Source organism: Bos javanicus, chromosome 26 (genome assembly GCF_032452875.1).
Source record: "Bos javanicus breed banteng chromosome 26, ARS-OSU_banteng_1.0, whole genome shotgun sequence".
Lineage (NCBI taxonomy): Eukaryota > Metazoa > Chordata > Mammalia > Artiodactyla > Bovidae > Bos > Bos javanicus.
In genome coordinates this window covers 24,060,984-24,082,410 of record NC_083893.1, presented here as the reverse complement: position 1 = coordinate 24,082,410, position 21,427 = coordinate 24,060,984, and the positions used below count along the sequence as shown (strand labels likewise).

The window sequence follows — 21,427 nt, the reverse complement described above, 5'->3', positions numbered from 1 at the left end:
GATTTTAACATCCTTTGTCCCGGATCTGTCCGGGTCAGGCAGCTTCTCCTTGCCTGCCTCCTGGTCCGCATGGCCTGGCCACACACTATCCCTGCCTGGAGCCCAGTGGCTCTGAGAGCCCTCTGTCAGTTCCTCCCTGGCATTTGGTCACAGGGTTCTGAGTAAGAGGGCCCCTTCCTCAACTTCTTCAGTGACCTCAGTTGCCCTCTCTGCTCTAAGCCCAGGGCTCCGCTGACACTCATGGCGGCTCTCCCAGAGGTGGGGGTGGAGGAACCCTCAAGGGCTAGCTAGATTGATAAGAAGTGAGTTTCCCGATGGATGCTGGTATCAGACTCCCTACGATTAGGTGTTCCTGCCAGACCTAGAGCTGATTCCCTGGCACTGGCTGTGGCTGTCATGTAGATTTTGTCCAGTGAACATCTCAGGATCCCCTCTGTGCCAGGCCCTGTGGTCCAAGCCCAGGGATATTGAGGTGGGCATCCTGAGGCCTGGGTCCTGGTTGGGTCTGGGAGATGGGAAAGTAAACAGCAGTTACGGTGTGGTGTCCGAGTGCTACGATGGGAGGCGGGGTGATGGAGGGAGCCTCCCCCGGGGAGGCATAGATCTGCTTGGGGGTGGGGTGCTGAGTGAGGCCTTCCACCCCTGGTTCCCTGAGGTTTTCAATGAGTCAGCCTGGAGGAGAGGGAGAGCAGCCTGCAGAGGCATCTGGGCAGGCTCAGCATTGGCTGTGAGAGCGTGCCACGTCCTTGCCACTGGACTGGGGTGCGTCCTCCGTGTCCCCCGATACCTTCTGGGTGGTGCTATTTCAGAGATACCACTGCAGATGGTCACTCATTCACTAAAGTTGTTGAAGCTTAAAAAGTTCTGATTTATAAAATAATACACGTGCCTAAGTTGGAGAGAACGTGCCCCAAAGACCAAAGGCCCCCTCTGACATGTTCCTTATTGTTAGGAGGACTGTGGCTTCCAGTGGTCTCCTGGGGGCCACGTACCCCGTTTCCATACGATTCCAGGGCCACAACCCACCCAGCCAGGGGCCCAGCACTAGGAAGGGCTCATTAAATCCCTGACTGACAGATGGGTCTCTGTTGGGGAGGGAATCTTCATCTACCGGGTCTCCCTCGCAGCTGATGGTTGACCAGGATTGACAGGGGCAAAGAAAGAGCAGCCCTTCCCAGTCACAGGTGAAGACCAGGGGGACCTTGAGAAGTGGCCCCACCTTTCCCACACTTGCTCAGTGAGCCACGCCAGGGCTCTCTGAGCACTGGTCTCCTCCCTGGCTTTCCCTCAGAGTCCCAGAGCTGTGGTGCCAAAGAGTTAACTTCATGCTCCCCCAGAGAGCTTGCACACTCCTGACCCTCCCAGCTGCGGCCTCCTGGGCATAGCTCAGTCACGTGAGAGCCAGATGTGGGGATTTCCCAAACTATGTGTGTGTGCGTGTGTGTGTGTGTGTGTGTGTGAGAAAGAGAAAGCATGCATGCATTCGCATGCACACACATAGCCTTCCCTGTTTACGTGGCATCTGAAAGCTCAAGGGGTTGGTCCAGACCCACGCAGAGCAGGAGCGGGATGGGGGTGAGGAGAGGCCTAAGGCTGCAGGCACACACCCTGGGAGGCTGTGCCGAGCTCTGCTGAGCCCTGCTCCCACCAGACATCATAGATAAGCCAGTTGTTTTTGCTCAGACTCCCATTTCCTGCAACATCCATCTTGCCATAGACCATATTGCTCATGGACAATTTTTTTAAATCTCTTTGAAGGGCTTTACAGCAGATGCTGGAAGCCTGCAGCTTCCAGGGATGTTCTGCCGGGCTTGGCCTGCCCGTGAGTTACCTTGTGCGGCACCAACTAGGCTTGGGGTCTTTCCCAGCCTGAGGATGCCTGTATGTGTCTTGGGCCACCCCAGCCAAAACCTAGGCTAGAGGGAGTGCAGGGCCCTGGGGATCAAAAAGGCCCTGGAGCAGTGGGGTCAGCCAGACCTCACTTTGCCCACGAAACCTTGGGGACTGAGTACACTGAGTAGACGTCCTTCCATCAGCCACTGGGACTTTCTGTGTACCGCCTACTGTGTTCAGTGTGCTGTGAGGAGGCTGAGAGGGTTAAGACCCCGAAGGAACTTCAGATCTGGTTGGAGAGACTCGTAACAAATTTTGAAGAAGCACCTGCTCTTCGGACGCTTGATAGGACTACAGTGCTATCCAGACATTCCCCTGACAGTGTCCAGCCAGATGTCACTGTGAGCCCTGCTCCAGGGGTGGGGTCCAGCAGATGCACGGCCTCCAGGTCTCAGCCCCGCTGCATCATCCCCCTCCCCCCACCCCCAAGAATCCCCTCCCGGGGCCCTGCCTGCGGTGTCTGGCTCTAGCCTGTTCAATGGTCAGGTCCGGGCAGCCTGGGACAATAATGATTCACTTGAGTGGCAGCCTCAATGGTGCCAGGCAGGTGGCTGAGGGAGCCGAACAGGCTCCCCCAGATCTCCATGACCCCTGAAGCGGTCAGGAATACCTGGAAGAGTGTATTTGATTGTAAATATCTGTGCCCCATTGCTGAGGCTGGAGAGTCAGTGTGTCGTAGCTGGGAGCCTCCAGCTGTGGCAAATGCTCATTAGATTCATTGATTCATTGATAATCTGATGGCAGGAGTCCAGTCTGGAGAAAAGAAGGCATTGCATTTTTTGTGTGGCCCTGGGATGGCGTTGTCAGTCCTGGGTCCATTGCTGTCTATGCCATCGCTCCAGGCTCTTGTGGAGATGGAGCCAGGGGAGGGGCTGGACTGCTGCGCAGGGGCTTGGAGACCCAGCAGCCGCTCACTTCATCTCTGGGCCTCTGTTTCTGCTGTTGCTACTGCCTCATTCTCACCGGCTTTGGCCGGGGGAGCCGGTGGGTGGGGGAATTGGAGAGGGGATATCCTAGTAAGTGGGGGAGGATCACCAAGGCAGGCCACCCCAGGGAGAGGGGGCGTGGCTGGGATCCGGGAACTCTGAACAGTGTTGAGTTTGTGTCTGCCATGTACGCTAGTGCCTTGGCGTGGGGAGAGGTGAGGGCCAGAAAGCTGAGGCGGAGGCCATCACCCCAAGGGGCAGCCGTGGGGTCAGGCAGCAGCTGTAGGAGACCTCCCCACACAGCACCCCTCTGTCCGCCCACAGCGCAGCTGATGACCACAACACCTGTCTTGAACCTCCGGGAAGCTGAGGGTCTTCAGAGCAGGGTGGAAGGAGGAGGCAGGGCTGCCTGGCAGCCCCCCTGGGCAGCTGCCTTGGCCTCTCTGTCCACACCCACTGGGCTGGGCTCTCTCTGCTGGCCCCAACCTTGGCCTCTGTATGGGTGTCCTTGGACTTAGTCCCCAAGGGGCTCTGGAATGGCTCCAGCACTGCCCCCCCACCCCATTCCCCACCTGAGCCGGGAGACTGACCGTTCTCTGACCGCCTGGCTCGGTGGCCAGCGGTTTAATAGTGCATTCCTGCCCCAGGCTGGGCTGCCCCCACGTGGACTCTGGATTCTGGGAAAGGCAGGTCCCAGGGAAGAAGTCAGGCCCCTTCCTACTGAGAGCAAAATGAGAGGAATATGGCTGTGTTTACCAAGGGAAGCCCAACAAAAATAAACGAGCCTCCCTTGGCCAATGGCCGCAGTGGTGGTGGTAGGGGACCCAGAGAATGAGGTCCCCCGTTTTTCTACCCCTTTGTTCCCCATTCCCACCAGCTTGCCTGGGCTCCAGTCCGACCCACGACTTGCTGTGGGGTCTTGGGGAAAACCTTAACTTTCTTGAGCCTCACTTTCCATGTCTGTGAAGTACAGATTGTCATCGGATTAAACTAGATAGTGCCCGTCAAACGGTCTTGCGTGTTAAAGAAGTGGGAGGTAGCATGTTTGATCCAGCCTCAGCCCTGCCACTCACTTGCTGTGTGATTTTACGCACTCTTCTCTCTGGTCCTGAGTGCCTACATGCTCCTTCCAGCCTTGTTTGTTTAGTTCAGAATTCTCTGGCTCAGAACCCTCAGACCTTGGGCAGGACCAGCTACAAAATTTATGGGGCTTCTTGTTCATAAATTACTAAACATCTCAAACTGAGGACAGAAGAGTGTTAAACCAAGCACGGGGCGGGTCGCACGTCACACCGCCCTGAAGCCAGCCCGGCCTCAGAGGTTGCAGGCATCAGAGGCAGCGCCAGGCGGCTGGGCTGTCACTGTGGCAGCCCTGGTCTCTTACCCCTCCAGTCCAAGGGTATGATCTTTCCATACCGTTAAGCACTGAGGACGAGCTGGAGGCTGCCGCTCACCCTGGAGCAAGCTGCAGAGAGGGACCCCCTGTGGGCAGCAGCTCACACACCTTACACAAACCGTCCCCAACATGTACCTTTGTGACTTTGGACTGGAAGTCATGTTTGAGCTGTTACTTGTTCTCTGTCTTGGTCATCTTAATTCATGCCATGCTTTTTCCGGATGCCATTCATGCCACTTACACTGTCGTGCCTGTTTCCGCTGCTCTGAGCATGATGACCTATTTCAGGCCCCATATATCATGTAGGTCAAGCTGCTCCTTCTTTGTGAAGGCCCGTTAGCCCTGGAGGGCTCTGGTAAAGATTTGAGTTACTTCATGCCTACGACAGGACACTGCCCGCAACAGGGATATATGGTCTCCTAGTGAAAAAGTAGTTCCTTCTCCTCCTACGATTAAATTACAGGGCTAGTATGGCTCAGAGAGTAAAGAGTCTGCCTGCAGTACAGGAGATACAGGGTGCCCGGGTTCAATCCCTGGGTCAGGAAGATCCCCTGGAGGAGGAAATGGCAACCCGCTCCAGTATTCTTGCCTGGGAAATCCCATGGACAGAGGAGCCTGGTGGGCTACAGTCCTAAGGGTCACAAAGAGTCGGACGTGACTGAGCGACTAAGGACAATTAGTTGACGGCCTGAAAGCAGTGGCTGAGTTCCCTGGTGGCCTAGTCAAAAAGGGAAAAGAAGCACGTGGCGTCCGTAGGAAACTTTAGAAACCCAGCCCTGTGTATAGTTCCCTCGTACAAAAGCAGAGAAAAGACTCGAATACCACAGATATTTAGAAATCCCTTCGGGGTTGCAGTGCAGTACGAACAATCAAGTTCCCGAAGAGAGAGGTCTTGAGTGTTCAAGTACGCTGAGATATTGAGGAGTGGAAAGACACAGAGAAAACAGTGGAGTGCTCACTCCTGGCAGGGGTCCAGCTCCTCCTCCCGGCCCAGGAGCCCAGGGCGGGGGCCGTGTAAGCCGATAAGGCGGGTGACCCTGCCCTGATCCCCCTGAGCCTGTGATTTGCTTTCATTCTCCAAGGAGTTTGTGCTGTTCTTCTGTCTTTCCCACCTGGGCTCACAGCCCACTCTGGATTTATTAGTTTGGATGGGTGGAACTTGCTCTACACCAGGGGAGAATTCCTGGAAGCATGGTTGGAGACTAGATTTGGTTAAACTGAACCCAAATCTCACTGCTCTGGAGTTACTCAACATTAAAAGAAACCCTATTACAAACCAATAGGAGTCCCTCTCCTAACTGAAGTCTACCCACGTGTTCATAATGTAGTCCGTGGGTGTACATGTGTTCAAGGGGAACATCCGTAAAGTCGGGGGCCCCTGTGGTATTGTTCTTGACTTCTCATAACCACCTGGACTTGACCCGAGTCAGGTTCAGCACCTAAGTGTCAGGACTTGCTGACGCCTGGTTTCCTCTGGGCCTGGATTCTTGCTGCCAGTAAGCCAGGAGGAGTGGCTGTGGCAGGGACCCCACCTCCTGTGGGGTGACCTCAGGAGGGACCCTGACACCCACTCCCCTTCTGTATCCAGAGGCCTAATTCCTCCTGCTCTGAAACCTTTCACAGGACTAGGCCACTTTGCTCTTAAAGCAACCCTGGAAAGAAAAAGACGAAGTAGATATTTTTATCACCATTTCACAGAAGGAAAGGGGGCTTGGAGATTTGCTAAATGCCCAGAATCAGTGAACTAAAGTGGCAGAGAAAGCACAAGAACCAAGATTTTTAAAAAATTCATGCTCCAATTCCTCTTTGTCTTACGTGCCCCCTGAACTGTTGGCCTGCTTCATTTGAGTTTCATATATTGAGCATGTGTTCAAGTGGTTTTCCCAGGAAAAGCAGTCTGGTTCTCTGGAAAGATTTGTTTCAGCTGTGGTGCACTTGTATTATGGAGACTAGCGGGTTTCTACTGGAAGAGCTTAGAACATGAAACCAGTGTCTTGGAGATCGGTGGGCCCCAAATGCCTGATTTTACGGATTGGCCCAGAGAAGTCAGGCCACTTGCCCAAGGTCACACAGCCAGCAAAACCAGCTGTGCAGATTCCCGGTTACATGCCCTGTGCTTTCCACCAGGCCCCGTGACTCTGCTCTTAGGGCCCTTGGTTCTGTCACCAGAGATGGGGGCGTAGAGACAGCAGGGAGGACAGGAAGCAGTTGGTTTGTGTCACTCACAGCTGCTCATTTGGCTGCGCCTGCCTCTTGCTCCTTCACCCCAACCCTTCATCTCTCCATTTTCCCAGCCTTGAGCCTGCAGCCGTGTCTGCCTCCTGGCTGGGGGGCCAGGGTTTGTGAGCCAGGGGCCTCTCCTCCTCTGTTCATTGTAATGAGGTGGGAGGTGGGAGCATCCTTCCCACCCTGGGAGAGGGCTTGCTCTGGTGGGCTGGAGAGAAGGCACTGCAAAGGGGGGTGGGATTTGGGATGGGAGCTGCGGAACTGGATTAATTCTGTGGGTCTCGGGGACTGGGAAATAAATCACGTTTTTAAAAGACTTTTTTTTTTTTTTTAAAGACAGGCTCGTTTCTGGTCCGCTTCCCATTTTCCTTTGGAAAGAGGAAAGGCCTGCTTATTGAGGGGGGAGGGGGTGGGCATGAGCTCGAGTTGTTCCACGTTTAGGCATGGGGTCTCCATTTCCAGAGGCTAAGGGACCTCTTCCTGTCCACTGGTCCTGGCCTGCCCAGATGCCCATGCCCCAGAGGCCTGGAAGGGCATCAGACCCTTCAAGATGACAATTTAAAAAAGATCAACCAACTGGCAAAGGCCTTGTGAGTATTTAATCCACAGCAGCACCCACTTCTGTCTCCTGGGGGTTTGGAACAGCTCCCCTTCTCTGACAACCTCATCTCCTAGCCTGCTGATGCTGCTGCTGCTAAGTCGCTTCAGTTGTGTCTCTCTGTAACCCCATAGACGGCAGCCCACCAGGCTCTGCCGTCCCTGGGATTCTCCAGGCAAGAACACTGGAGTGGGTTGCCATTTCCTTCTCCAGTGCATGCAAGTAAAAAGTGAAGTTGCTCAGTCGTGTCCGACTTCTCACAACCCCATGGACTACAGGCTACCAGTCTCCTCCATCCATGGGATTTTCCAGGCAAGAGTACTGGAGTGGGGTGCCATTGCCTTCTCCGATCTCCTAGCCTAGGGGTTGGCAAATCACTGCCCACAGGCCAAGCCCAGCCCACCATGTGGTTTTGTAAATAAAGCTTTATTGGCACACGGCTCACTCATTCCTCTACAGGTTGTAACATCAGAGGTGAGTCGTCTCAACAGAGACCACATGGCCCACAAAGCCTCAAATACTGACTCTCTGGCCCTTTGTAGAAAGTCTGTCGACCACCTGTTTTAGCAGAACACATCTTCCTGGGTTCAACAGGCTCAGGGCAGATGATTTCCCTTGGCTCACAGACAGACATTAGCACTTCCCAAACATTTCCTCCTGAAGAACCCGAAGGAAAGTGCATAAAGTAGTGAAGCCAGCAGAGATACAGAGAGGTGTGGGCAACCTGTTAGCTGGCTCCCCCAGGGCTGAGTGGGGCTGGATGGCACTGGGAGGAGCCTGGCACTAGGCTTGCCCCAAGGGGGTGAGGGTGGCCTTACTGAGTGGCAGCCCACTGGGCCTTATCTGGGGCACAGTGGCAAGAAGTCATAGCCCAGCAAGATCTGGCTCCAGACAATGAATCCCTGCGTTCTGAACTTGGACCCACTCTGCTACAGCCGTTGAATGCCTTGAGCCTTGGAGTGTATCTGTCTTGTCATGGCCCTACAAGGGTGTGAAAGCTGGGCCAGCCAGGTTCCTGCTATCCCAGGAAGCTTCTGGCTGCAGGCCCAGTAAGAGACTGGCCGCAGGATGCTTGTCTGTGGGTGTAGTTCCCGCAGCGTCCCGCTCCCCCCAGTTCCAGTTGACCCGGGCTCTTTGGTAGGCAACTCTGGGTGCCAGCGTCTTGTTGGTGCATCTAGTATCTTATTGCCATCTGGTTCTCATCCTCGTAGCTCCAGGAGTCTGACTTTCCTGCTCCCCCAAAGCTGACCGAACCAAACTCATGGGATATGCCCAGGGAAGAGGTTCAGAGAGGTTTAGTGACTCTATCAAAGGGGCAGAGCCTAGATTTAAATTCAGACAGACTCCAGAGACCTCCCCAGTAGAGTCCCACTTTGTTGGTTTTGCAGTGAGCTCTGGAAGGGCCAGGCTCCCAGGTCTACATGGGGTGTCCACCCGCAATTGGAAGGTGGCTTGCTGAGCGAAGGAAAGTCCGGTGCTTTAAATGGTGAATAGCTACAAACTGAAGCCTGAACCGGTTTCCCCACAAGAGATGGACACTGTACTAGCTGTGTGACCTTGGGCCAAGTTACTTAACCTCTCTGGTTCATCTTCTTCATTTGCACAATGGAGGAAATTCCTTATTATTGTAGGTTTAGTGTGAAAAAGAGATGAGTTACTATATGTAGAGTGCTCAGCACAATGCCTGGTGTACAGTCAGTGCTGAATATGTGTCACTGCTGTGATGACTATTACGACTATCTGTGAAGGTGTTCTCCTGGCTGGCGCTGGGCAAGCAGTCCAAGGCTTTGCCTCTCAGACTTGCATCTCCACATTTCCTTCCCACTGCAGCCACTGCGTCCAATGCTATTCTTGCTTGGAACCAGTGAGCAGTTCAGCAGAGGAAGCACCAGCTGTGGTGTCCCAGACCTGGTTCCATTTCTGCTCTACTACTGTGGCCTCGTTGGAACTTAGGCCAGTTCCTTCCCCTGTCTGAGCTCAGATTCCACCCGTGTAAAATGAGGCATACCCAGCTCAAGGATTCTCGAGTGTAAACAGGCCACTTTACCCTATAGGTAAACTGTCAGCGTTATGCGCTGACCCTCTGATAGTCCAGAAATGTTCACACCATTACTATTTCACATCTCATGATCTTCAGTTATTTTAGATGCTTTGATTTTGTTCCTCTTGGCAGGAGGATGACTTTTAACCTCATCTGACAGATGAGGAAACTGAGGCCCAGATCCCACATGACTGTCTGAGCCTGGACAAGAGCCGTCATTTTTTCTTGTCTCTAAAGGTCCCCATTCTTCTGAGTTGGAGTTAGGGTGTGGGGAAGTTGGGACTTTTTAAAATGAAGCTTCCTTCCATTCTGCCAGGGCCTGTCTTCTAAAGTGAAAGAAAGTGTGAGTTGCTCAATCGTGTCCGACTCTTTTTGGCCCCATGGACTGTAGCCCACCAGGCTCCTCTGTCCATGGAATTCTCCAGGCAAGCATACTGGAGTGGGTTGCCATTTCCTACTCCAAGGGATCTTCCTGGCCCAGAGATCGAACCCAGGTCTCCTGCATTGTGGGCAGATTCTTTACCATCTAAGCCACCAGGGCTTGGGCAAGGGCTGGACAAGACATGGAGGCCCAGTAGTGTGGTGCCCAGAGGCTGGAGGCTGGCCTTGGGCTCTCCAGCCCTGATGGCTAAAGCTCCAGGCCCAGCCTGCCGAGCCTGCTGGCCTGGTGAGGATCCTTGGAGCCACCAGGCCCTGTGGGGCCAGCCACCCACGTGGCTAGGGAGGAAGGTCCAGGCTGCCTTCTCCAGGGCAGTGATAACCCACGGGCCCTATTCCAGGCTGGGATTGTGGAGGATTCTCTGTGCTCCAGAGGATTCCTGCGTTTTGCAGACACCTCATTATCCCCGTCCTGGCCGGCAGCGTCCCAGCGCCTCTGTAATCACTCCGGCCCACGCCCAGCAGCCGTCCCAGGGCCAGGAAATCACTCCCCTCCCCTCCCCCGCCTTCCGCCGCTGGCCCAATGCGGCGCCTGCAACCACTCGCCGGTGGACCTCCTGCCTGCCTAACGGTTCTCTCTCCTCCTCTGATTCTCTCCTCTCCTGCTGCTGCTTGCTCTCGGGGGGGACTCGGAAGTGTGGCTCTCCAGCTGGGCTGAGTCTCCCAAGAAGGACGTGACAGGTACCGCCTGGTGTGCATGTGAGCGCATGCATGTGAACATGTGTGTCCCCGCGTGTGGGCGTGGGAGCCGGTGCCCGCCGGCAGCGTTCTGCCTGCTTCCCCGTGATGTGTAGCCGCTCTTTGTCAGCATGCTGGCGTCTCCTCAGCCCGCTCTTGTCCTTCCCGCTGGCCTTCCCCTCTGCCTTCCCGTCGACCCTTTTTTAGGTCCCAGATCCAGCCTTGGAGCCCTTGGAGGGGTGATGACCACACAGCACAGTGTGGAAGCAGATGCTCCCTGGACCTGGAATGTGTGGGTTTACATCCCGGCTGTGCCGCGTCCTGGTCTCGGGTTACGTAACCTCTCCAGCCGCCCTAAGCGGATTCAGCAGCATCTCCCTGGAGCTGGCACACAGAAAGTATCCAGGCGGTGCTGAGACTGCCACCCCATCCACCCATGTGAGGGGGGCCAGCTGAAGGTGATGAGCCTCCTCCAGGCTGTTAACCCCAGGCAGAGAGCTGGAGTCCCCACACCCCAGCTGAGACAGTGGGCGGTGAGGTGGGTGGGGAGTCCTATAACTGTGGTGAAGTCACAGCCCCTGTGCCCCAGGGATCCAGAGTTTGGACCTGCCTCTGGTCTCGGGGACCTTCCAAACCTGGGGCTGCCTGGCCACTGATGGCCCTCAGGGACTTGGGCTTGTGCCCTGTGTCCAGGTGGGGCTGGGCCCAGGGTCAGAGGCTTGCTTTTTGCCTTTGTCTTACTGGACGATGGCAGAAAACCCTAGAGAGCTGTGTTCTCAGCTGTGAGATGGGGGTGGTTGTCAGGTGGGGACGGGGATTTCCAGAAAGGTCTTCTAGAAGCCTCTCCATTTCTGTGAGTGGCACCTGGCCCTCCCTCCCATCCCAAACCTGAGAGCAGAGGTGAGGCTTGGATTTGGGGCTCAAAACAGAAAGGTCAGAGGTCAAGGGGAAGGGGTTGGGCCAGCCCCATCCTCACACAGCTGTAGGCTGGAAAGGGGGAGTGAACGTACTGGTGAGGGCGGGGGGCAGAGGAGGAGGCAGCAGGCAGAGGACCCCTTGCCTGTCCCAGGCCCCTTGCAACTATCCTTCTGGTGTTGCCTGTGACAAGGGCCTCGGCCTGAGCTAATCACTGGGCTCCCAGCCCTTTTTCCTCTCTCCTGAGCCAGTGAGCCAGAGCCCACTTGGCCCACAGCAATACATTTTATTCACCAAACGTATGGCCTGGCTGCCCGAGGGCCTATGGAGAGGCCAGCAGGCGGAGGCCGGCCTGGGAGGAATCCGTTGTGAGGGACCGAAGGGACCTTGGTGGGACGCCCAGGGTTTGGGGGGTCATGGACAGTGTGGGGAGTGGGGGGTGGGGCCGCTGTAGGGCTTGGCTTCTCAGGATGGACCCAGCTGTTCGGAGAGAGAGGCTGAGGGGAGGCCACGTGGGCCAGGAGAAACCAGCCAGACTGGGGGTCCAGGGCCGGAGTCTTGGGCAAGGCGCCAGGTCTCTCTGGGCCGGCCTTGGTTTCCCCATCTGGAATGTTGGCAAGCTCAGTGAAACAGGAAATTCAGAGGTAAGGGGCTGATGCTGGGGACCCTTGTAGATAAGGGGCTTTGAGCTGCTTAGGCAGGCACCCACCCATGAGTGGGCCCAGCTGGCAAATGCCCGCTGCCTGCCAGGAGGTGAGGTCTGAGAAAGGCATGAGAAGGGACAGAGCCATGGCCACTTCACCTGGCGCCTGTGGCCCTTGCCCTAACCTACCTGCTGGTTTTGAGGCTTCAGAGGAACCTAAGCCCTTCCTTTCCTCCCCAAATCTCCTGTTTCCTGTTTGCTTTATAAACACTGTCTACAGTTTACATAGGGTATTAACCCTGTCACTTCATACCATGCTCAGAACAACCCCACAGAGTAGGTACTGTTGTTGTTCCTGTTTATAGATGAGGAAGCTAAAGCTCAGAGAGGTTAAGTGTCCTCTGCAGGGTCACAGAGCTGTTAATAATAAGGACAAATCAGGACCAGACCTCAGACTCCAGCTGGATGCTTCTGCATCATGACTCTCAGGCAATTACTGTGTCCAGTGCCGTGTCCCATGGCCCCAATCCTGGGGTGCCTGTCTACCCACATCGGGGCGACTCTTGTCTAAACCACATGGTCTAGTTGGGGAGCAGTGCCCCACAAGAAAATCCAGTGCAAGCACTGTGGCTGAGTGATTGAGGGGCTGCTGGAGGGTCAGGTAGAATTGGGGGTGGTAAAGGGGAAGGCATTCCAGGCAAGGGGCCATAGCTGGAGCAGAGGCTTGGATGTAAGAACCTGCCTAGAACAGTGTGGTGTGTTGAATGTTGCCTGGGTCAGAGGAATTGTGTGTCAGGGAACTTGGGGAACTTAGGTTGTCAAGAAAGACTGAGCTTGAATGTAGCGTTTCTTCTTTCATCAGCAGGGACCCACTGAAGGTGTGGGAGCATGATTTGGCAAAAGCCTCGTGTAGAAGTCTTAAAGCCGGCAGCCAGATCAGACAGGAGCCAGGGGTCCCTCCAGGTGGCAGCGGGAGGAATGCAGGTGTGAGGCAGGCGTGGGGCAAGGCTCTGGGGAACTGCCAGAGCCTCAGCAGATCCAGCCAGGGGCTCTGAGAAAGGCACGAAAATGAGATGGAGGAGGAGACGCTGGCGAAAAGTCCCCTTCCAATCCGGGAGGGGCTCTTCTCTCTAAAAGGAGTACTCCCCTTCTCCATGCCTCCGCCAAATTCTTCCTATCTGAAGACAGGAGGCTCCCTCCACTGCATCTCTCCCTCCCTCGGACTGACTCCCTCAGCCCCCGATTTTCCAGGCCTGGGCTGGGAGGCGATCCAGAGCAGCCTCTGTAGGATGACATCACCCAGAGGCCCGCCTGCCGAGTGGTTTCTCATCCGGATACCTGCTCCCAGCTCACGCCCGCCCGGGCAGCCCTAAGAGGCAACACCCTAAGAGCAGATGCCAGAGTGAGCAGGGGGCTTGCATGTGCTGGGGGAGGGGGGGCAGCCAGGAAGACAGAGTGTCTGTCTGTGTGTCCATCTGTTTGTCCCCTAACCTGCGGGCCACTGTCTGTCCTCAGTGCTCTGAAATGCCTGGAGAACATTTTCTTAACTTTTCTACCTGTGTCCCAGAGTGTCAAGTCTTCAGAAAGCTCAGGCCAGTTTTCCAAGGGGTGGGGTGGAGGTGGGAGCAGCGTGTGGATTTTTCCCCTCTTTGAAACCTAGCCTCAGATTTCCTTGGCTTGGATTAAAGTGAGTCTCTCCATTCCCCGGCACCCTGCTTACCCTCTCAAACAGCTTTTGGCCTCAAACCCATCACTCCTCACTTCTCCCAGCCTCTGTTTCCCCATCTCCCCTTTTCTGCCTCCCAGAATTTGTAGTTTCCCCAAATTTTGGAGGTGAGGCCCTGCTTGGTGTATCTGTATTGGCTCAAAGCAAGCCGTTATATCACCTTGTTCAACCATCTGCTCATTCATTCATTCATTTCACCCAACAGTTACAGAGTCCCTACCCGCAGTGGGCACTGTGGGTCTGGTCAGTAGGTATCGTAGTGAAGAAGAAACCCACACTCCAGTCTCCATTGTTGTTGTTCGCTAAGTCATGTCTGACTCTTTGCGACCCCATGAACTGCAGCACACTAAGCTTCCCTGTCCTTCACTCTCTCCCATGAGTATACTCAAATTCAGTAAGCACTGACTATTTGCCAAGCGTGTTGGGGTTGGATGAGGCAGGGGCCCTCCTCGGGAGCAGTGGCACATGCAGGGCAGAAGTCAGGACATGAGCAGCGGTGTCAGGTAGGCCCAGGGGTCCGATCCCAGCTGTGTGACCTTGAGAAAATTGCCTCATGAGCCTTAGTCTGCCTGTATGTGAAATGGGACACTAACACACGCCTACTCTTGGGTTCTTCTGAGGCTCCGCTGAGACAGCAATATGATTTGTGCTAGGTGGGCATCCCGAGTGGGCAGTAAGGAAGGCTTGCTGTTGATGGTCAGCATCATCTGGGTTCTTGGGGCTTTGGAGCTCTCTAACCAGCTGGAGAATTCCCATCTTCTCTTTGTACCTTGAGTTTTCCTCTCCCGCAAACTGGCAGGGGAGCCTCTGTGTCCCACAGGCTGGGGACTGGCCCCCTTTTTGTGTGGGGTGCCCTGCCAGCAACCCCCCTCCCCTCCGGGGACACAGTGGAAAGTGGTCTCTGCCAGCCCCGTGCCCAGCGCTGCCTCTGTCCGGCTGGCAGGGGCAGGCACAGAGGCTGGCCCCATCTGAGTGCAGAGCCAGGCCGGCCCTGCTGCCCAGCTGTTGGTTGCATTTCGGCCTGAAACCCAATCCTGGCTTTGGAGGGGCCTGGGGTAGTGCGTGTGCATAGCCATGTGGCAGGCCTCAGCTGGGACAGGGTCCCTCCTGCCTCTCCAAAGAGCTGAGCGGGGGCTGCAGGGTCCCCACCTCAGGGGAGAAAATTGGCAGGGGAGGTGGATTTCTTTCCCCGACATCGCCCCCTGCCCTCGGTTGGATAGAGCCTCTCGGAGGGAAAGACCCAAAGATCTAAGCAGTGTTTCTCACCCTGGCTCTGTGTAAGAACCACAGGTTGTAGGGCAGGGGTCTTAAAAAAAACTAGCTGAGACCAATTAAATCAGCCTCTCTGGGGACTCGGGCATCCGTGTTCTTTAGAAGCTCCCCAGATCTTGTGATATCAAGTTGAGGTTCGTTGTGAGGAGAATGGGATGTCTGGAAACAAATCAGGGGCGGTTCTGTAACAGAACGAGACAGGCTTGAACTTAAAACACGGAGTGAATTTGGTTCTCTCCATGAAGGCTGTGTGGGCTGGCTCAAGCCTCTGCTCTGGGTCTCTGAGGTGTCCTTTGTGAAATGGGAAGGTAATAAGATTGTTGTGAGGATAAAAAGTGCAACAGGGTACATGCCTGGTACAGAACATTTGCCAAGTTAGACTCAGGCATGTGGGGAATGTAACTGCAGGCTGAAGCACCAAGGGGGCCGTGTGGAGCCCGGGGACCCTCTCAGCCATTTCTATAGCCAGGCTGGTGGTGTGAAGCCCCCAGCTTTTCAGGAGATTGGTAGATGTGTGGGGCAGTAGACACGTAGTTTAAGACGTATGCTAGGAGTTCCCTTTTCGGAGGAGATCAGAGGGGAGGGGTCTGGGAAAGCTTCCTGTAGGAGGTGACCAGTGGGTCTCTGGTTCATGGATCCCTTCAGCTCCTAGCCGGTCACGTGTGGTCTTAGGTGCTTAGGTCCACACTCCACCCTAGTGATGACGACAGTGAGGTGCAGAGAGGTTTTAGCTGGACATTCAATGCCATACAGCCAGTAAGCTGGGATGCACGGGGTCTGTCCACCTTCCAGCCCGGTGTTTGCTTAATGCCTATTACACTGGTCCAGTGTCTTACCAGTCCAGTGAGCCGCTGCTCGCTCCAGGGCACCTCTGGCCTGCTGCCCTCCTCCCCCTGAGCCCCACCTTCTGACCCCTCAAGCTCCTGAAACTGCCAGGAGAGGGCGGCGGGAGGCTTCCGGGAGCCTGACCACAAGCCCCAGCAGAGCTTAAAAGCAGAGGGACGCTGCGTCGGTTTCCATGTGGCTGGAGGGCGGCAGCCAGGCCAGACGATGCCCCGACGGGAAGCGGGGCTGGAGGCGACAGCCTGAAGCCAGTCCCTGGGCGCCAGGCCCGCCGGGTCGGTGGCCGCGCCTTGGTGAGCCCGAGGGGCAAGAGTGGAGCCGAACTTGAGGAAAAGTTGGCGGGGGGCGGGCTGGGCTCTCCAGCGGCGGCGCTGGCGCTGGGACTTTCTTCTTGGGTTTCAAGTAAACAGTCTCGGCCCTCCTCCCCCTCCCCTGCCTCCACCCCCGGCTCCTCATTCGATGGGTCTCATGTGTTTCTATTTAAGGGCTGCGAGTAAACCCCAGTGATTGGCGGCCTCAAACCCTCTTGACTTCTCGCCTGGGCCCGGCCGTGGAGCCGTCCTCTCCCGCTCTCGGCCTCTCCCTCCCGAGGGGAGGACTGCTGACTCTCTTTCTCTGGGTTTACAGGGGTTGGGGAGAGGCCCCGAGCCCTCCTCCTCGCCTGGCCTTTCCTCTTTCCTCTACTCCAGAATCAGCCCCCATGGGCCGCCAGCCCGCCTGCCCGCGGCCCTCCCCTCGCACCCCTGTGGCCGAGGGGTCTGGAGAGACCACGTCCACCCCGGGCCTCTCCTCCGACTCCCTCTGCCTTGTGCTGGACCGTGATTAGTTCATCGCAGCCACGGGCTTTTTCGCTTTGAGTCCCCTCCGCTTCTGTCTCATTTCTGCCTGTCTCTCCCCGCTCCCTGCCCCCTCCTCTGCCCCCTTGCTCCCCATGTCCCCCGGTCCCCGCGGCGCAGCGGGCCGGTGTGGGGCCCTGCTATATGGCCTGTCCTTGGGGCCCGGCGAGCTGCGAACCCTGGCTGCGGGCAGCCTCTCCGAGCGGCGCTGGCGACCGAGCAGCCTCCCCCGAGGCCGATGGACAGGGGGCGCCCCGGCCGCGGGGCCATGGCCGGCCGCTGGCTCACCGCGTGCTTTCTGCCCTCGCCAGGTGCCGACACCAACGCCGAACCCATGATCCTGGAACAGTACGTGGTGGTGTCCAACTATAAGAAGCAGGAGAACTCGGAGCTGAGCCTCCAGGCCGGGGAGGTGGTGGATGTCATCGAGAAGAACGAGAGCGGTGAGTGCCCGGCTGGCCGGCCGGCCCGGAGACCAGGAGCCCGGCTGGTTTTTGTTCCCCTCCTCCTCCCCCACCTCTGCAGCTATACGTTATTTCCATCTGGCGGGGAGAGGGCCGAGGAGGCTGAAGTTTCCCCTGTTGGTTTGGGCTGCAGGCCAGCAGTTTGCCTGGTGGTGGAAGAATGTCTCCAGCGCTCGGGGTAATTAACTGGCTTGTGTTAATGCAAGGCCAGGGTGGCGGCACAGGCACCACCGTCCAGCCTGTGTGGAGGGACCCTGTGCCCTCCAAGGCCCAGGGGCAGATAGTGCCCAGCTCGGGGGCATCCTACAGCATCTTCTCCCTTGGGACCATATTCCAGGCTGGGAACGAGGCAGGGGTGGAAGAACCTGGCTGGCTGGTGGGACAGGCAGGTCATGACGTCACTGTGGGGTCCAGGGTCCTCGGGCGGATTGTCTGAGGAAAGGCCAGGCCTGTGGAGGTTGGCTGGTGTCTGAGCTGACTGCCCCCTGCTGAGCTGGGAAGAGGGCCCAGACAGGGGGATGAAGTCAGGTCCTGGGCCCAGGGAGGGTCCCACAGCAGCCGCCCTGTCATTGGGAACTGAGGCTTTGTCCTGTCTGGGCCAGGCAGATTGGTTGTCCCGGGGGCTGCCGGTTCCTGGGTTCTCACCGAGTGGGCCTCAGTGCCTCAACAGCAGGAGTCTCTTGGGGGAGTGAGGAGGGCCCAAGTCCGGCAGTCTGAGGTGCAGGCCCGTGTGACCCCCTGCAGGGCCCGGGGTGAACTCTGGCCCAGGACCCCCATCGTCAGCTTGCTGGTGACCTGCTGGCACTTGAGTTGGTTCCTGGGGCGTTCTGTTTTGGTTTCGGTTTGCTGTGGGGGAAGGCCCCCGCGCCGTGCTTGTGTTGGAGCCTCTCTGAGTTGTGTTTGGAGGACACTCGCAGAGAGGAGGGGCCTGCTCTTCTTTCCCTGTTCCACGCTGTTCTTCCCAGTGTTTTAAGCTCCAACAGCAAGACAGGCCAAAGGACGTCTGTGCCCACTCTATAGAGAGAAAAACTGAGGCACAGAAAAACTGAGGGGAAGTGAGACACCTTAAGTCAAAAACAGAACAGGAATTTCTTGGGCCCCTGGTTCATGTGCCTAAGGGCAGCAAGTAGAGAAGTAGCAGTAAAGATACTGAGGATATCCCAGCAGACCCCCTGGGGGAGGTGAGGTTAGGCTGCTGCTGCAGGAGGCTTGGGGACTGTGCTAAGAACAGGGCTGTGATGCCAACATAGACCTGACTCATGGCCCTCCCCATGTGGAGTCTTCAGAGCTTGTTCCCCTCCAAGAGGTTAGGCTCTGCCATTGTGTCTGGAGTCATCACCGCCGTGGTTGGCAGCCGTTGTCCCCACCCAACTGTCCCTAGGGTAAGGCCTGGGCCCTTCACCCCAGGTGCCCAGTCCCCTTCCTGCATGGAAGGAAGGGGGCTTTCGGCCTTTGTCACAGTACCAGCCCCGCCTCCCCGCCCCCACAGAAGCTGCATGTCTGAGAGGCCTGGCTCTGGAACCCTAAGCACCTGAAGACCCAGAGAAAGGGCTCTCTACTGGTGGGATTGGAGACATCCACTGAGGACGTAGAGACATGTTTGTTTGGGGGCGTGGCCCAAAGGAAGGTGTGTCGGCTTTTCCATATAAAGTCAGGGCTGCTCAGAAGTAGATTTCTGGCTTAGGGACCCTCTTGCCTCATGGCACCAGTGCAGCTCTATGTCTGTATGGGGAGCAGTGAGCCCCCGTGTCCCTGGGTACCAGCTGCTGGCCAGGATGGCTACAGAGGAGACCCCCCCAACTAAAGGCAGTCAGCCTGTTATCAGACTCCTTAGTTCCCTGTGCCCTGTCACCCCGCATCCAGTACCCTGCCTGGGAGTGGAGGAGGGAGCACCTTGACAAAGTGGGGCTTCTGCAGCAAACCTGGAACTGCAAGGTACTCCTCTCCTGAGGAGTCCCCGATGGCTATCTGAGGGGCTCAGGCAGCCTGACTCCCCAGAGCAACCCTCTGAGGGAGCTGCCATCTCCAGAAGCGGGATTCTGCCCACCACCCACCTGCTGGGTGACTTTAGGTTCCTTCCTCCCTCTGGGCCTCTGCTGCCCCTTCTGTGAAATGGAGACAGCCTCGTGGGTGCTCCGAAACAGGGCCTGGAGCAGATGACCTCCCCAAGCCCGCTTCACGGCTGGGAGATGCCCCAGGGCCCTGGGTGTCAGGTAGACAGAGTCTCCCCGAACATGGTCTTCTCACTTCCCTGGACTTCATGTCTCTCCCCTTGGTGAATGCAAGGACCTTGGAGTGCTGTGTCCACCACACAAACCCACACTGTGTTGCCGTCAGAAACAAGGAGACCTCCTCCAGTGTAAAACCAGCTTAACCGGAGAAACTGAGTGGGTGAAGAGGAGAGAGGAAGAGGGCCAACTGCAGATCCTTGGGAGAGTGGTTTCCCAGTCCAAGAGTCGGACAGTGGGGGAGGGGAAATGTGTTGTGCATCCTGCAGACTGGCTTTGGAAGGACTGGTGAGTGAGGCTTTTGAACTCCGGGACAAAGAGTCAATTGTGACGCCTTTGACCTTAGGACTGGTGGGCGTTGTGAGGCATTTCCACTCAAATTGTTGGGGCAGCAGCTCCAGTTAGCACCACTCTGCCCCTTGGGGCTGGCCTTGCCCTCTGGGAGCTAGGACTCTTCCTGTATCCCCTTCTTATTTGGCTGAAAGCTCCTTGAATAGGGTGTGCACAGAGGGACCCAGCCACCTCTGTCTCTGCTTACTTGTCAGAACCCTCTGGAAGGGACCACAGCCTCCAGGGGATTTTGGAGGTGTGGTTGTGCCCATACTCTGTAATCTCATTCATCTAAAGAGAGATGTGTCTGGAAGGCATTTCAGAGTCAGTAAATAGTAAACACAGGTTCAGGCCGTGCACTTCATATGCATCATCTTACTGGAATCATGGAACAACCCTGTGTGATAGAAGCCACTTTAAGCACTTTGTGTCTAAAGTAACAGGTTAAGAGGTTAAGTCATTTTCCTAAAGTCCCAACAGCTGAGATCTCTCCCTTCTCCAGAGGAAGTGGGGGGAGGGTGAGAATGGGCTGATCCCAGGAGGGATCATCACTGAGTTGGCGATGCTGCAGGTCAAGGACAGACATGGCCTGGCTGAGATGATGACAAGGCTCCCTGGAGCATTGTTGCAGGAGGATGGCTCTGTGTGCCTCCTTCCAGCGTGGTGCTCATTGGTAGTGGGAATTCTTCTTGTTAATTGTCGAGCTTGGGGATAAGCCACAGCTAAGAGAATCTGAGAAGGGTGGTGAATTCCCAACACCAAGGACAAGCATATTCTGGGGAATGCAAGTGGATAGATGTCAAAGACGCCCACAGTGTGGACTTGGGTGACTTCAGGGGAAAATTTTTGATTAAACAGTGGGCCTGGGGCCCAGCCAGAAAAGGACTCTCTTTCTCCATTGATCTACAGGGACAAAAATAGCAGAAAGACTCAGCAGTTTTGTTAAATTTGCCAGCCATTTTTGTCTTATCTTTGAAAAGCCCTCCACCCTTGACATAAGCAACAGAGCCTGAGATGCTGCCTTGGTAGGACATTCTTACGCCTCAAAGACCACATTGGCTTTACCTTCCAGCAGGCAAAATCTGGTCTGACTTCTGGCAGAATCTTGATGGCAGTTGCTCTGATTTCTGTGTTAAGCAAAGCTGCCTCCAACTTTCCAGGATGGTTTCCTTCTTTCAGGACTAGGAGCCAGCCAGGGGATGTGGGGATATGAGTCAGCAGATGCTCAGTTTTTTCCCTGATCCAGCTTTCCTACTCTGAGTCTTTGCTTCTTTCCTGGCACTAGTGTGATAACCTTGGGAGATATTATACAATACTTCCTTTGAGGCATATAGCTATAGGAATAAGGTAAAAGTATTGTATGGGCAAGAAATTTTGAGCTCCTGGTCCACAGAAGTGAGAAATTGTATAGGTGAGAAAACTAAGCCTTGGGGAGTTTGAGAATCTTCAGTCCCCTCCAAAGTCAGTGCTTTAGTCCCAATTGAGTAGTGAGCAGAGGACAGACACCCACTCAGATTTACTCAAAGGATTCGGGAAAATCTCACCAGAACCCAAGGATGGGAAGGACACCCCAGCCTCACAAGGACTGGGAACCAGAAAGCTGGCAGGAGAGAAAGCAGCAGCTACCCTTCTCCCTCTCTTGGGTACCAGGTGGATTGAAAGCCCAGCTGTGATCTCCTAACTGCAGACCAGGCTTCCTTCTCTTCCTGTTCACTCATAACAGTGGCCCATTCACCTGATGCTGGTTTGTCAGGACCAGATTTTTCAGTCAAGATAATAGACATCAACTGAGGATGGTCTCTGGTTCTACAGGTTCAAACTTTGAAGCTTTAATCTGATTGGTTCCTGGCCAGCCAATGGATTGGCAGACTTTGGATCAGGTGCCCAACTCTGGGCCAATCAGCTGTGTCTAGGAGAAATGTCATAGAGTATAAACATGGGTGCCTTTCCAACCTCTATCAGTGGCTTGGAGTA

At 55.8% G+C, this 21,427-nt stretch overlaps 1 protein-coding gene across 8 annotated transcripts in view; it reads left to right on the top strand.

Annotated features, from left to right (window-relative positions):
- Positions 1-21,427, top strand: part of SH3PXD2A (SH3 and PX domains 2A) — a 249,274-nt gene that overhangs the window by 174,942 nt on the left and 52,905 nt on the right. For 4 of the 8 annotated variants that reach the window (XM_061403342.1, XM_061403338.1, XM_061403343.1 and 1 more), the window contains one exon: positions 16,743-16,874. In XM_061403342.1, the coding sequence (XP_061259326.1) occupies positions 16,743-16,874 (132 nt within the window). Of the gene's footprint in view, positions 1-10,154; positions 10,200-15,738; positions 15,889-16,742; positions 16,875-21,427 lie in introns of those variants that run through there. The other 4 variants (XM_061403339.1, XM_061403337.1, XM_061403341.1 and 1 more) reach the window with 2 other exon arrangements.